Below are 16,988 nucleotides of genomic sequence, written 5' to 3'. Positions count from 1 at the left end.
ATGAAATACTATTGTGCAATAAGAAATGATGAACAGGCGAACTTCAGAAAAACCTGGATTTATATGAACTGATGCTGAGTGAAGGGAGCAGAACCAGGAGAACATTGTACATAGTAACATCCACAATGTGAGAGTACTGATTGTGACAGATTTAATCCTTCTCAGCAATGCAAGGACCTAAAACAATTCCAAAGCACTCATGAAGGAAAATGCCATTCACATCCAGAGAAAGAACTATGGAGTCTGCAGAGTAAAGCAAACTATTTTCTTTTTTGTTTTGTTTTATTTTTCTTTTTCATGGTTTTTCCCATTCATTATCGTTCATCTGTACAACATGACTAATATGAAAATATGTTTAATAGGAATGTATATGTGAAGCCTACATCAGATTGCAGGCTGTCTTGTGAAGAGAATGAGGAGGAAAGAGGAAAAATGAAAACTTATGGAAGTAAATGCTGAAAACTAAAAATAAATATATCACCTTTAAAAAAAAGAGATCAGCTGCTCTGAGAGATGATTTTTGCTCTGTGAGATGAGTTTTTAAAAACCATCATCCTCTCCTGACAAAATCCAAAACTACATTTAATGGAATTCAATGACCTCTCCAGAACCTGAATTATAAGGCTGGAGAAAAGGTACACAGCCCCCTTGTTCCAGTAATCAGGGACTCCCTGTTTCCTCAATCACAGCTGTCAGATTCTCTACAACCCCAGAAACACTAGCCTGAATTTCCTTTGGTTCTTTCTCTCCTCCATTTCTCTCCTTCTTCTAGTTTTCCTTGGTGAGGGTGAGGGTGGCAATAACAGATAGAGCCTTTTGAGAGAGATATGGCTTGTGTGTGTCACATACAAAATATTCAAAATTCTCTCAGAAGACGCTCAAATCCTCCAGTTCCCCCCAAAATGACCAGGGACAAGCTGCCCCAGCTCCTTTTTCTCCTTGCACTAATACTTTAAAAAACTATTGGGATTACTTATATAAAGTTTTTAAATCTGAGAAAAATTAACTGCATAAATAACTAGCAATAAGGCAAATTATTCAATTGAAGGCAGAGAAAATCTCCTCATCTTATGGTACAATGGAAGAAGTACTGGATTTGGAGTCAGAGGGCCTGGGTTTGAATCTTGGCTCTGTGCCTTTGACCTCTTGTGAGACCTCAGGCAAATATTACTTAACTTCTTTCATTCTCCTTAACTTCAAATTACAACTTCCTTATCTGAAAAATGAACCTTTTTGTATGTTATGGACCTCTTTTGGCAGTCTGGAACATGAATCAGGAAAAAATATTTTTAAATGCATAAAATAAAATGCATAGGATTACAAAGGAAGCCACCTACTTTCAATACAGCTAACAAAAAAGATGTTTCAAAAAGTTAGTGGAGCTCAGATTAAGAAGATGATCTACAGAGGGTCTCTTCTTAAATCTATGATCCTATGAACACCCCCTAAGTGGCAACATCTTACAGTTCTCAAAACTGAGCTCCTGGAAGTGATTATGATAGATCATGGGGGCTTTGGAGGGAAGGTCAGGTCAGATTTCTTCTCCTAACTTCACAATGGCTGTAAATAAGGATACCTTAGGAGTGGCTAGAGATCATATCCAGCTTAGCTAGATAATACTCCTAATAATCAGTCAGGGACTTAAAGCAAAAACTAGTCCTGCTACTAGAGTAGAAAAAATTAAATGCAGTACATTTACATATGTGGTACACACACACATATCACATCATACAACTACACTTAATTATGCAATATTAACTGTACAAAAATAAGTGGCAGGTAAGTGGCACAGTATCTGGATTAAAGAGGACCTGACACTGCACAAATCACTTAACCCTATCTGCTTCAGTTTTCTCATCTGAGAGAGAAAGAAGAAAATGGCAAACCACTCCAGGATCTTTGCCAAGAAATCCCCCAATGGGGTCACAAAGAGTCAGATACCCTGAAATGACTGAACAACCACAAGGGTAGCAGTATGAGGTAAACACACGCATGCATATACACGTAAGTGTACACATCCGGTATCCAGTTAACTCTCTTCTTGGAGTAACTGTGGCTGTTGTCTCCAGAATAAATGGAGTGGAGGGAGCTTGTTGAAAAGGAAAAATTCAAATTTGGAGCCAAAAGGAACTTTGGAGGCCACCTAGTATAGCCCCTTCATTTTACAGATAAGGAAACCAAGGCTAGGACAGGCTAAGTGACTTGCCTAAATCATACAGCTTTTAAATGGCAGAGCTGAGACTTTGAACTCTACCTCCAAATCCAGTGCTGTTTTCACTATGGGTGAGCATGAAAGAAGGGGAAATACTGGCTATGAGAATTTACTTAATTTTAAATTAGTCTGGAAATTCCCTGTACATACCCAAAAGTTGTGTCTATAGCAATAAATTTCAGGCTGAGGTCAGCCAGAGAGTAAATGATATTTTTGGGGAAAGAACACCAACAGCATGTCTAGCACAAGTCATGTAAAACTATTTATTTTTCTTAAGGACTTCTGGGGATTGGAACCAAGGATGGCAAATTTTAGTGTAGAAGGTCTGGCGAATATTGTAGGTGAGTTAGGGAAGGAAGGGATGACATGCCAACAGTAAATGTCTAATCAGATTAAAATATGGGATATGTGGCCAATATGTAGTCTGGCAATCAAAACATTGAAATATGGAAAAATCTTGCAGGAAGGAAGGGAACATGTACTTATTAAACACCTACTAGGTACCAGGCATTGTGCCAAGTGCTTTACAAATACTATTCTATTCAAGATACATCCAAATGTATCAATAACTCCTGTTACGAGTTATTTTCAAATAATTTCGTTTAGCTCCCTTCATAGAAACCCCCCTCCTCCCCTGCCCCCCAAAGTGACAGCCAGCTCAAACTAAAATCTCTAATCTTGATCCATGAACAATAGTTAGGACTTGACTTTAAATGCATTTTAATTGGAAAAAGGATCACAACAATTTTATCAACTAGATTTCAAATATCTTGGGAGAGATGAAGAATTTCTTTGTTAAAACAGGAATGGGTGGGAAAGGAAGTCCTCACAATTCAGTTTAAGTCAATAACCTAAAATACATAGGATTACTATTTATTATGGGTTCAAGCAAAGCTAAAACTCAGTTGTGTTGGAAGACAGGCATTTCTTAAAAACAGAAACATCCCATTGACAATCAGAACTAAACTATCAGCAAATAAAAGGCATACAAGTGATATAGTGGACAGTGTTCAACTTTTTAAGTCAGGAAGCCCTGGGTTCAAATTTGATCTCAGAGACGCATTAGCTATGAGACCCTGGACAAATCATTTGACCTACCGGCCTCAGTTTCTTCATCTGTAAAACTGGGTTAGCACCTTACCATTCTCTGGATTGTTGTGAGGATAAAATCAGACATTTGTAGTGTGCTTTGTGAATTTTAAAGTGCTTATTATGATTGCTATTATTTTTATTCTTAGAAGCATGGTTTTTAGTGGACAGGACACTGAACCATGTCAAATTCAGTATTTATTAGCTAGTTGACCTTGGACAAGTCCCTTAACTTGCCCATGGCTCAGCTTCATCATCTCTACAAGGAAGCGTTTAGAGGATACGGCCTCTAAAATGCTTTCTTGTCTAAATCTATGATGTATGTAACACTTGGCTTCTTCAAAGTTCTCTCAGATCCTCAAAGGTCCCTTCCAGCTCCAAAGCTATGAACCAATGATATTCTATGACCTGCTGTCTTTGAGATAGTAGAAAAAGTTAAATATTTAATTCAATGGGAAGTCATGACTATTTCATCTTTTAAAAAATTCAAAACAAAGGCTTGAGATTATATACCTTTGATTTTGTGACTTTTTTGAAGAAGAAATGTGCAAAGAAAATCTGTGTTTCTAAAGCATCCATTCACAGGAAGGTGGTGGGGAGGGAAGAGCCCTAAACTTCTAATTATACAAGAAGAAAACACAAGAAATTTTGTAGAAAATGGTAAAGTAAGTGAAGTCATTTTTGGCTCAGCCCACTTTAGAAAAAGACCTGGACATAGCTCCTTCCAAAAATCGTCATTCAATCCTCTTAATAAGCAATCAACAGCCAGTAAATTACTCAGTGAGTGTAATTCACAACTGCAATGTATCAAGCGAGCAGCTGGGCAATTCTGTACCGGTTTTTGAGGGTAGAGAACACTCATCTGAAAAGACAAAAGCACAGTCACAGTAGCAAACAAGCTAGCCGCGGTGTCAGATGCCACAGCTGGGAAAGCAACCCAAAACTTGGCATTGGAATCTTATGGATGGTTGTTTCAGTATAATGGTAGCAAGATAACAAGGTGAAAAACACTCACCTTCTCTAGCCAAGCAACCACCAAGGCCAGTCCTGAGGGCCACTGATGGTCTGCATACCTGTGCATTCCATGGAATTCTGTCCTTGGTGAGTGTTTGAAAGGAAGATGATGGACATTCACTAAACTGAATACAGATTGCCCAAAGTCAGAAAGGGTGGTTAATGTGCACATTCTCCTGCCAATTCACAGTCCGAAAGAGCTGGTTGTCTTCTTTCTGAATGTTTGTTTTAAAAACATGCTCTTATGATCTTTCTTGTTGTGACTTATGAACAATGTAGAGTAGCCACTATGATGTTTTCAAAATTGTTCTTTCTAAATAACCTCAGTGTTAAGAAGGGGAAAAGGTCTGTCCTTTCCCCAAGGGTTTCCCAAAGAAAGAAAGCTCTGTTAAGAATCCAGATTCCAAAAAAAGGCTGCTGGGAATTACAAAATGTAGTTAAGGGAGAATGTGAAGGTACTAATGTAAAAAATCCTCATACATCTTGATGACTGAACAGGAGACAAAGTCTGAAGATTTCCCTTAATTATTGGTGAACAGTGGCCCTGATATCCTCTTAAATGATAACACGGGGAACAAATGGAATAATAACATCAAATGTTAAAAGAAATCAAAATTTTACTGTTCTGATTTTTAAAAGGAGGAAATTACAGAAGGGTCACAGATTTAAAGTTTGGAAGGACCTCAGATGCCATCTAATCCAACCTCCCACAGAGAAACCTATCTGTAAAATGAATGAGGTTAGATACTTAGAAAGGCTAAAGGGACAACATACACAGCTAGTATGAGTCAGAGGCAGGATGTGACCTCAGATCAAATCATTAGTACTATATACATTCTATACTTTGAAAATCTGTGATAATGTAAATTCTACTTAAGAGACAAGGCCAACACCATCCCTTGTGATTTCTCCTTGCAAGACTGAGATGAGGAGAGCAAATAGGAGGAATGCTCACAGAACTCACACAGACACAGTGCACTGTTGTGGTGAAATCCTTTCAGAGGCATCAATGTCTCTGATTCTTCACAACAGACAGGATGTAGGTAATGCAAATAGAATTATGTTCCTTTTACAGATAGGGAAACTGAGGCTTAAAAAGGTGAAATAACCTGCCCAATAGGTGGATGAAGGGGTAGGGGGGATTTCTGAACCAAGTAAGGTCTTTGGACTTGAAGTACATCACTCTTTTTACTAAGTCACAGGGCAAATGACGCAAGAATAAGGCTTTATCCAATTTGTCCTAAACTAAGGGTTCTAGCAGAGTCCAATAAATGAAACTGGACAAAGAGAGGAAGAATACAGATAAACAGATGGCAAACTGTAAACATCTACAAAAGGAAACCAGAAAGACCATAGATCATGGAGGAAAATGACTAGATCAGGGTTTTTTGCTTTTGTTTTTGTTTTTAAAGCAAAAAATACCAGATGCTAGAGGAGAGGAGATTACTGAGAGAAAGAAGATAAAGAAAACACTACTGAAAAGGTCAGGGAAAATAGTACTAGAAAGTTAAATAAGTCTCTAGTTAGTAGGAATATACATGACCCCTGGAAATCTTAACTGAACCCTTAATTAGGAATCTAAAAAATTATAAAGCATATCCCCGTTCGCCTACCCCCATCTCCAGAGAGCCACCACTTTGAACTACCAGAGGCCCAACTAGTCCCTTTGAAAGAAATGAATATCTTCCCTTATAAAAGAAAAATCTATGCCTTTGCAAACTCCAAACCAAACCACTCCCAATCAGAATAGTAAGAGGGCATCTGCTTACTCTTCCTGTCGCAAGTCGTTGATGCTGCGGTCTAGAGAGATCATATCGCTTGCCACCATGTTAAATCCAAACTCTTTAATGCTGGCATGAATAGACTCTTTGTAGTCTGGTCCCAAAACATATGGCTTTGCTTCCTCTCCAGGCCCACCAAGAACACCATGAGGTTCAGGCTCTTTGGGTTCAAAATTACCAATGATGCCTGGGCGGAGCACAGGTTCATTGTAGGTAAGTGTCTGAGGCTTAAAAGTGAGATACTGTCTCTGGAGGGCATTTTGCTGATTGACACCTCCAGCCTGATGCTCTTGGTCATTTTTGGCTTTGTTTTTTCTTCTAATAGACTCCAAGTCCACTTCTACCCCTTCCACGTGGGGCCAAGGTACCACAGGTTTGAATCTGTCACCTCCAGGAGCTAATTCATTGCTTCCTCTGTTAAGGATAGGAGCATTGGCGTCTCTGTCTTCCTATACAAAAGGGAAAAAGGTATACGGTGAGTACATCAGGCAGAATTTATGAAACTAATTTTCATGTTTAAAGAAAGCAAACAGAGGCAATGATAGAATAGTGTAAAGAGTGAATCCAAAACAGTTCATTCATGAGAACCACTCCACTGGAAGGTATCTTTTAAGTTGGGAAATATAAATGAAGACACTATTTCCTTATAAAATTCCCTCTCCATGTTAAATAGACAGGAGCATCTTCTTATATTACTCTGTTTCATGAACTTAGCTTCTTGTCTTGAATTTCTGAAGGAAACAAATAATTAAGACCCTAAACAGTGAGGGTACTAAGGCAAAGGAAAATGAAAACTTAAAAACAGGTTGTGTTACTCAGGATGTAGTTTCTCTGCCAGTCCAGCATATGATAAATAAAACTTCTCTGCTATGATAAAGCAGCCTGGTGGCAGCTGTATTAAGTATCATCTATCACTAGGCTGGCTGGCTGCATGCCTAGAATGATGGGTGACTCAGGTAGGGGTTTGTATTCAGTGGACCTGAGTCAGTATTTTCCTACTCAACAAAAGAGATCCTAATGGCTCTAACCAGCTCAGTTTGGAGGGTTTGGCTTATAAATCATGATTTAGGAACCACAATGTTGATACCTTTCAAGAGGCAGCAGTAGTTCAAATGGTTAAGTACAGTGGCATTCAGTGAAGGCTGCCTTACAGTTCTCTCCTGTTCCCTTTGTACTGTGGCACGATGACCAGGGAAGACCCTCAGAATTGTGTTTAAGATTGAGATGCTGGCTGATCAAGTTTGACCTTATATCCTTCTCCATCTGCCTCTTAGGGGCTAAAAGCAGCTATTAGCTAAAAAAGACAAAGCTTTTAGGAAGGGGTTCTTCGATCATATGGTACAATAACATGCAGGAATTCTGTTCCACTAGTAATCCAGAAATGATTCCAAGGGAATATGAAAATGAGAGTAACTGGAGAAGAGAAAGACATAGATAGAACTTTTAAGTGTGTTACAGACCATACTGCTACCTTGGGGTAGTAATGATCCTACCTAAGAATGGGAAGATGCAAAACTGGTCCAAGATTTTGCTTTGCATTGAGATGATTCCCTTGATATACTGTATTAAGACACATTCTTCTCTCCCTTCCCCAAACCTTGTCCCCTACTGCACCCCAGAAGCAAATACAGCAGTAAATCTGAAACTCTGATCTGGAGTTGTAGCATATTTCATTTAAAGAAAAAAGTAATTTCCAGAGCACTGGATACTTTGCATAAGGGAGCAGACCAGGTCTGTTTGAGGGGCTGGGATAACCACATCAGCTCACATTTATAGAACTCTTTAAGGCTTATGGAGCCCTTTCCTCACAGCAACTCTGTGGGGATAAATAGGAAAAAGTATTATTAATTTCCATTTTACAGGTGAGGAAATTGGGTTTCAAGGTGGTTAAGTACCTTGGTCATGATCCCATAGCCAATATGTGCATTGGCAGATCTTAAAAGAGTTCTATGAAAATGATTGGGTTTGGATTAGAACAGAGATTTCATTGGTGTAAGGATTGCCTAGCTAGGAAATTCTCTCTACCTATTCAGAGGAGAGCTTACACTACAATTTATGGTCTTACAGAGTTCCCTGAAGCACTATCAAGTTAAGTGACTTGCCCAAGGTCAAGCAATCAGTGTGTGTCAAAGACAGAATCTGAACCCTGAACTTCTTGACTCCCAAGTCACCTTTATTCACTATACTGTACTGCCTGTCAAAAATATGAATAATGATGAATATAACTGTTCTTGAACTCAAGTCTCCTGACTCCAATTCCAGACCTCCATGGCTATGCTATGGAGCAATGAGAAGAGAAAATGATAATAGTAGAATCTTGTTGATCAAAGTCCATGTTTTCCTATATTACATATAAAAGCATTTTGATCTCTTCTTGAAGATCTTTAATTCCTAAGACTTGTTCTGTGTGCTGTTAGAAAGACAGGAAGTAGAGAGAATAGGACAGTTCTAAATTCCAAACCACGAGAAACTCTATCAGAGTATTCTGAAAATATCATAGGTTAGTGGAAACCTGAAATAAGTTAACATCTTGTGCTCTGCACCAGAAATATCAAACAGGCTGGTCTGGTTGCCTGCAGGACGCCCTCAAATAACACTCTCCAGGGAGGCCCCAATCAGATTAAAAAATAATTGGGAAATATTTAAGAAAATAAAAAACAGTACAATTGTGATTATCACATTTTAGAACTAGATCCTTATGCATGGATTAGTGGCTCAACTGCTAGTTGAGTTTGACATTGCTGCTCCACGCTGAGTTTTAGCACACAGTCTAGGATAGACACTGGCTCTGGGAATTCGTTCGTAGAGGGAGTTCACAAGAGAATTACCTATTGTGGGGAGTCTGCCAAGAGAGACTGGTACCTTCTCTGCACCGAAGAGAGTTGCCTGGGGAACTAAGAAGTTAAGCGATTTGCCCAGTCACAGAGCTAATATGTGTCAAAGGCAGGACCTAAAGGGTCACAGGATTATGGATTCAGAGTTCGGGGAGGTGGAGGGTGGGGTCTGAGAATTCAAGTGACTTGCTCAGGGTCATACAACTAGTAAGTATCTGAGGCAGGATCTGGATTCCGGTCTTCATGACACCAAACCCAATGCTCTAACCCATCACCCAAGTCTTCCTGGCTCTGAGAACAGATATCTAGTCACACAATATGACCTCTCAAATGTTATTAGGTGGTTTGGCAGATAGACTGCCAGGTCATGAGTCAGGAAACCTTGAGTTCAAATCTAGCCTTAGACACTTACTAGATGAGTGACTATGGGCAAATCATTTAGCTGCAGTTAAATGCCTCAGTTTCTTCATCTGTTAAATGAGAATAATAGTAGCACCTACCTCCCAGGGTTTTTTGAGGACCTAATCAGATAATGTTTACAAAGTGCTTAACAAAGTACCCAGTACATAGTAGGCACTATATAAATGTTAGCTATGATTGTCATTATCATATAAATTACATAATAAATGCTATTATTTAACAAATATTCTCAGGGCCTGAGGAATAGGTATTAATGGATGGTCACTCTGGATTGTCCATCCAACTGCATATCATAATCTGAAGCTGGACCTCAGAGTGCCAAAGTGAAGAAGAAAAGTGGGGGCCAGATTGATTGCCTTTGGGAAATTGCACAGAGTTCTCTTAATCACCCCAAAACTTCCGCCTGTAAGCATCTTTTTTAACAGGAATATTTTTCTGTAGTGTTTTGTCTCTATGAATCATATAATTCTATAGTCTCAGAAGGACCAAAATCTGGACTCCTAATTCTGACCAGCTGTTAATGTTCCTTTCCTCTCCCCCTCAAAGAAATGGCTATATATTGACACTGACATATATTTATGTGTATGTTGGGATTATTTTGTTTCTGTTTTTGGATTCTCAGTGCCTAGCACATAGTAGGAACAAGAAATAAATTTGTGATTTCTTGGGTATAAGGAGCTGCCTGCCACAGGAGAAACCGTTTTCTACTTCCCTTAAATGTAGTCTTATTATAGAAAGTCCTCAAGCACTCAGAGTTCAAGTGATTCACCCAGGACCATGTGGCTAGTATTTGTCAGAGGCAGGAAAGATCTTTCTGGCTTCCAAGCTCTATCAATGATAAGATCTGCTTCACACACTGTAGTGATTTAATAAATTTTTGTTGAGTGATGAACTGAAGCTCACCCAAAGGGCAATGGAGAACAGCACATTACAAGAGAATACTTATTCCAGAATATAGTGTAAAAGTTGTCTTGGGGCAGCTAGGGGAGCAGTGGATAAAGCAAAGAGCCTGAAGTCAGGAAAACTCATCTTCCTAAGTTCAAATCCAGCCTCAGACTCTTATGAGCTATGTGATAAGTCACTTAAAATCTTATTTGCCTCAGTTTCCTCATCTGTAACATAAGCTGGAGAAGGAAACAGCAAACCACTCCAGTATCTTTGCCAAGAAAACCCAAAATATGGTCACAAAGAGTTGGACATGATGGAAACAACTGAATAACAAAAGGTTATCACTGGAAAAAATATAGGACCAGGAAAAAAGCAGGGCCAGATGAGCAGGAAGAATGAGTGATACCCAATGGATCCTATTCCTACAAGCTCATCTGTATCCTTTCTATGAAATGCCAAGAAGAGAAGAAGGTATCTAGCTAGCATATCTAGCTAGATGTACTGGAAGGATTTATACAGGCAAGAGCAGGGAAGGATGGGTAGACACATATGGTTTGCAATCTCCTTCACTGGAGAAAGTACCCACACTGAAGAAATCACATTTTCTAATTATATAAAATGACAATCTGATTGAAGTCAATTAAGAATCACCATGCTAGACTTTCACATTAAGGAATTCTTAAGATAACCATGATAAAAGAATGGATTCCAAACTTCTCCCCCAAACCATAAGAATATGCATAATCTCTGAATGGTAATTAAGTCTAATAATAAATGAATAAAAGTAAAATAATAATAATAATCAAAATACGATCTATTGAAATGTGGTCCATCTATAAAGTCCAGCTGTCTCATTCTGCAGCCAAATTCAACAAAACCCAACTGACTAGGGATAGAAAAGAGAATCACTGGATGATCTTCCAAGGTCAGCCTATTCATGGAGTGGAAATATACTGGAAAATAATATCACTTCTAAGCAGATGGTGGTTAGGTCAGGCTACTCAGCACAGCCTCACCCTCTTACAAAGTTAAAATAAAATTAAATTGTTTATAATATTTCCCCAAGATAGCTAGGCTTTTAAAGGAGTGATATGACCTCAAAGGGATTTAGAAAAATGGTCCTTGGAGATCGTGTAAGCATCACTGGCTTAATCAGATTTAGGGCAGTAAGCAAACTACAACAATAAGCAAAATGTGGGCAATGAACTTAATGGAAGGCTTATGGAAAGCCCCTGGTTCCCTTCAAGAATCACTTTCTTGGCATTCAGCATTTCAAAAATGGCCACTACTGAATAATATGTATTCTATTTACAAGATTCCATATGACCAGGGAATGTTAAGGACAAACCTGTCTCCCCAGCTCAAAAAATGTGAACCCCAAATGATCTTTTCCATAAATAAAGCTGTTGTCTGCATCTTCTCTCCAGTTCCTTCTGCTGATTCAGTAGCTTTTAACTAAAGGAGTTGGTACTCTGGGCATAATGAATAGAAGAGTTAGGAGAGGCAAAAGAAACTAAGCAAAGTCTGCACTCACTGAACCTGAGGTCTGCCATGTCTTAATTTTTTTTTAAGGGATTTTTTTGTTTTGCTTTATTTTTGCTTTATGACAGTGATTGAAGTTGATCAAATGCTTACATTGCCAAGTCCTTGCCTGAGGCTGGCAGACAACCCCTGTTGCCATGTTGCCATCTCTTCTCACCCTGGCATCCAATCACTTTTTTTTAATTTTATTAATTTTATTTATTTTTAGTGTTCTACAATCACTACCATATAACTTAGATTTTTTTCCCCCTACCTACCCCATACCTCCCCCCTCCCTCCCCAAGATGGCATACAGTTCTATATAGGATCTACACATACATTCTTATTAAATATATTTTCCATAGTCATGCTGTATAGAAGAATTAAAATGAATGGGAGAAATCATATAACAAACCAGAACATAATACACACATAAAAAAATGAACTGCTACATTCTGCAACTGACTTTCATAGTTCTTTCCCTGGATGTGGAGGGCATTTTGCCTTAGAAGACCACTGGGAATTTTTTTTTTAAGTCCTTGCATTGCTATGAAGTTCCAAGTCTACTAGAAAAAACTCTCACGCGCTGTGGTCGTTGCTGTTGCCATGTCTTAATCTTAAAGGTGCAATGGATTATGGGTAGGAATGTTCAAGACAACTCTAGGCTCAACATAGACCCTTGATGTGTCACCTTGGATTCCCAAAACTAGGTCCTTACTTTCTAGGTTCATTTGTATGGGACACTACGCTGGCTTTCTGGTCAAAAGGTGGAGAAATGTCCAATGGAGTTTGTTAAAACCTCATTGGGATCACAGGTTGGGGCTAGCTTACACGGATTTAGATTCTAACAGGAGTTTATGTTTTACGCTAAGCAATAGGAAACAACTGCTACACTATAAAAATCATAGGGCTGGACTAGGTAGTCCATTTCAACTGGGTCATTATGCTTAAAAACCAGAGAATTGGTGCTAGTCAACTGAGCTCTATGTCTCACAAGTTTCCCTGTTTCTGCGGAAGGGCTGAAACCAATAGAAAGGTGACAAACTTGAAAGGTACACCAGGCCCTAACTATTAAGTAAGCTTGGATATAAAGTCATGTTCCTATAAGGAAAAGTAACTGCATAGTCACCATATATGAAATATTTATCAGAGTTGCAACAAGCTAGGACTCTTTGAGATGACAGCCTTAGAATACACATGTGGTGACATAAACCAACAAAATTCACATCCAGATGCCCTCAGTGGCTAAATAGCAAAATCTGCAATCTGTGTTTGTAAATTTGAAGGCTCACACGTTGAGTGTAGTTTTCTTAAAACAGGGGCACGTTGTATTTAAAGACAATAGAGTCATCTACAGAAAACAGTTCTATGCATCCTAAAGCCCAGGACCATTACTTTTACAAATATAAAAATTGAAGCCAAGGGGGATTGGAGGAAAAGAAACTGGGAAGCTTTTGCAAATATGAAATATAGTCCACTATGACTTATCTATATTTGTGAATCACTGCTAATAAATTTTTAGTTTCAGGGTACCTTTCACCTCCTTTTCCAAATCCTATGATTTTGGGCTGCTTCCTTCACCATAACTAAGAATGCATGTAGAGAATTAAAGTTGTTCTAGTATTGACTTAACAATAATATTAACAATAATAATAACATGTTTCAATAGTACTTTATTGATGAGGTTTGGAATGCTGGGACCCTGAGAATGCCAAGGCAGAGTCACCTGGAACCAATTCACACACTCAAGCCATCTTTCTGTCAAGAGGCAGTTTATTGTAATGCCAATAGTAGTGGGTGAAGTTATCTTCAGAGAATTTGCAACCTAATTGGGGTGACTCTAGAGCTTATAAAGAAAAGGAGCATGGGAAAGGAATGCCATGGATCCTAATTAGGTAATCTAGGGATCCAGGTGTCTTGGGAGCAGGTGTCAGTGATCTACGAATGGGTGAATGTAGGGAGTTATTTCACTTTGTTGATAATAGACATTGAGGTAGTTGTCAGAGACATGGGCCTTGGGGATCTGATGCAAGAGAGAGTCCTTGGGTCAGGCACCCCTGTATCTGTCCTTTATCTAAGGAATTACAGGGTTGGGCCTGCACTTGTTCTGCAACAAAGGAAAATTTTCTTACAGGGCAGGGGCATATGGAGAGATCGGGAAGCTTCCAGAGAGATATGAAAAAAGCCATAAAGCTTTTGGGGTCCCACCACCCCATCACTTATTATTTGCAAGGCACTATGCTTTGAAATTATGATCTCATTTGATCTTCCCTATAACCCTGGGAGATAGATGCATTATTATCCCCATTTTCCAGTGGAGGAAACTGAAGCAAACAGAGGTTAGAGGTTAAGTAACTTGCCCATGGTCACCCAGCTAGTAAGGGTTGGAGGTTGAATTTAAATTCAGGTCTTCCTCATTCCAACCCTAGTTCTTTATCCACTGTACCACCTAGTTGCTTAAGCAAAGCAGAATTAGGAATAACATAAATGGATTACAGTTATCACTTCCACATTGAGGGGGTTAGGGATGTGGTCATCCCCTCCCCAATTTGGAAAATCCACCTAAAATTTTTGGCCCTCCCTTTGAATCAGAGAAGAAGTCAGAATTGTTTTCTTTTTGTTTTATGGGGTGTTTACAGTACCTTATTGTAAAATCTGGATTGATTACTATATAATACTATACATATATTTTATGCATTTCTGAGTTTCTAAGCTTTTTCTGTTATCTGCTAGCTTTCATGTGTTGTCTGTAGCTTCTGCAAAACTCCCCTCAAATTCCCATTTAATCTCGTATGCTGACCCGTGATATATGGAAACCAATGGCGGAAACACACTTGGTGTATTCCAAGGCCAACAGGAAGTGGTTCTAGGTTAATATATTGTTATTTTAATGGGTAACTGGAAGAGTAATAAAATCAAGCTTTCATCAGTAGTTTCAAATTAATGGTCAAACAGATGGGGAAAATGTAAATCAATCAAGTAATTAGCTTTTATGAGTAGTTTCAGATCAATGGTCAAAACAGATGGGGGAAAGGTACCTTTGAATACACATGCAAAAAAAGATAAAATACTTATAACCTGCCTATGATTTATGGAAATAATCTCTCCCCACACACTGAGTAGATCTTCTGTTGAGGATTTATGGGAAGACATAATGAGAATCAGGCTGCATCATTAGACTATTTATCATTAGATTACATTAGGAGTCCCCATATCAACACTGCCATGGAATTATGATCTCATTGAACCACCACTGGTCTATGCAGTACACAGTGCTGTGCTATGTGGGGATGCTGACAAAGATACAGCATGTATCACTGGAGAGAATATCCGCATCAGTGAGATAATGGATCTATTATAGAATTAAAATACTATTAAAAAAAGACAATTTGTGAATATTTAAAGTGATGACCCCTAACTGCCAGCATGTTTCATCCAGTATAGATTCATTTACCTCATTTTCTTTTTTGACAGGGTTACTAAGCCAACAGATAAATGAGATACCGAATATCAAGATTTCAACAATATTTATTAAAAGCTAGAATAACAGGACAGAGTTAATAAGATAAATTTTAATAGCTATAGATCAAAAGCATTGTTCTTGGGCTCAGAATTTAACTTCATAAGTTTAAGATAAGTGAATGAATAAAACAGCCTTTATTAAGAATTTACTGTGTACCAGATACTGGGCTAAGAGCTAAAAAAAGCAAAATAGTCCTGCTATTCTCAAGAAGCTTATTAAAAAAAAAAAATCTTATCAAGCCTGCATTTCCCCCCTCCTACCACTTCTTTTACCTCCCATAGAGAAAACAAGAAAAACAATAGTTAGAAACATATATATACATCCATAAATATTCAAACATAATGAATTCCCATATTGACCACGTTAAAAATATATGTGTATATATGTGTGTGTGTGTGTGTATGGCATACCTATGTGTGTATATATGTATATACACAAATAAAGATCATAATGTGTGTGTGTGAATCTGCAGTGAGACCATCATCTTTATTTCAGGAATTGGGTAGTACAATTTTATCTTGGAGGATTTTGTTACTCTTCTTAGAGTTAGTTTCTCAGGATCCATGGCCATGAGAATGTCTAGTCTCCAGGTCCCAGAATAGTTTCAAGGATTCTAGATAGTGGTTCTTAGAATCATAGTGACAGACAGTCCTACTGAGGCTGCATCGTGAGATAAGGGGTGACATAATGTATTATTTAATATGCTTGCGCAGAATGATGATATTGCTAAAGTTAACCTGTGAGGCTACTGTTGGCAAGATGACTTGTCTGTTGACCTATAAAAGTAAGTGGGCATTGGACAGTGAGTGAGGAGGGAATTCATCAGGGAAAAAGTATGAGGAATCTGTGTGTGCCTCAACTGGCCCCCACTGAGGCTTGAGGGGATTTAGAGGAGTGCACAAGTGTGCCTGTTTAGATTGACCCCATCAAGATGTGAGGGTAGTTGCCCCCCCCTTTTCACTGGTCCCTGCCAGAAGGGTGATTAGGGAATGCTGTAGGAGCTGGTTCTCCTACAACTCTTTGAGAAGACTAGATTAGAATAAAGCAGATATTAACCCCTCTGAAGCCATCTGCCTGTCTGACTAGATCAGGAGTGAACCTGTTAGAGGCTGGAGAATGAAAACTCTAGTGTCTCCTGTGCGTTATCTGTGAAACACTGGGTCCTCTGGAATGATGACTGATCAATGTATTGGTCACAGCTCCTAGTCTTTCAAGGTTATTTTTACAGGATTGTTATTATTATATAAATTGTTCTTCTGCTTCTGCTCCCTTCACCAAAAAAGTTATATACTCTTCTACTTGTACCCCCAGCCTAGTCATGACATAGTAAGGGCTTAATAAATGATTTTTCATTTGTTTTCTCTATGTAAGCCAATACTTGAACTCAACACTTCAGTGACTTCCTCCCTCCTACCTCCATTTCAAGAAGCTCTGAATTGTTTTAAGAAAGGAAGTCTGTTACTGTCTTCCCCCAGCTGTTTTAATTCATTCATTCAGAACTGTTCCTTCTAGTTGTTTGACAAATGTTGACCTCTTAGAGTAATGACCTCATCCTTCCTAAACAAGAACAAATCTATCAAGAAAATAAGGCATAGGTAAAAGAAAATCAAAGTTCTTTTCCCTAAAGATCAAATTCTGAAAAAAAATTTTTCAAAATTTCAGTATCACATACCATATTCTTTGGAAGATATGTATGTATCTTTAAA

At 38.5% G+C, this 16,988-nt stretch overlaps 1 protein-coding gene across 2 annotated transcripts in view; it reads right to left on the bottom strand.

Moving 5' to 3' along the window:
• GALNT7 (polypeptide N-acetylgalactosaminyltransferase 7) overlaps window positions 1–16,988 on the bottom strand; it is a 197,346-nt gene that overhangs the window by 88,393 nt on the left and 91,965 nt on the right. For both annotated transcript variants that reach the window (XM_072622927.1, XM_072622926.1), the window contains exon 2: window positions 6,085–6,545. In XM_072622927.1, coding sequence (XP_072479028.1) covers window positions 6,085–6,545 — 461 coding nt within the window. The remainder of the gene's footprint in view (window positions 1–6,084; window positions 6,546–16,988) is intronic.

Source organism: Notamacropus eugenii, chromosome 7 (assembly GCF_028372415.1).
Source record: "Notamacropus eugenii isolate mMacEug1 chromosome 7, mMacEug1.pri_v2, whole genome shotgun sequence".
NCBI lineage: Eukaryota > Metazoa > Chordata > Mammalia > Diprotodontia > Macropodidae > Notamacropus > Notamacropus eugenii.
Note: the sequence above shows the minus strand (reverse complement) of the source record. Positions and strands in the feature narration are given on the sequence as shown.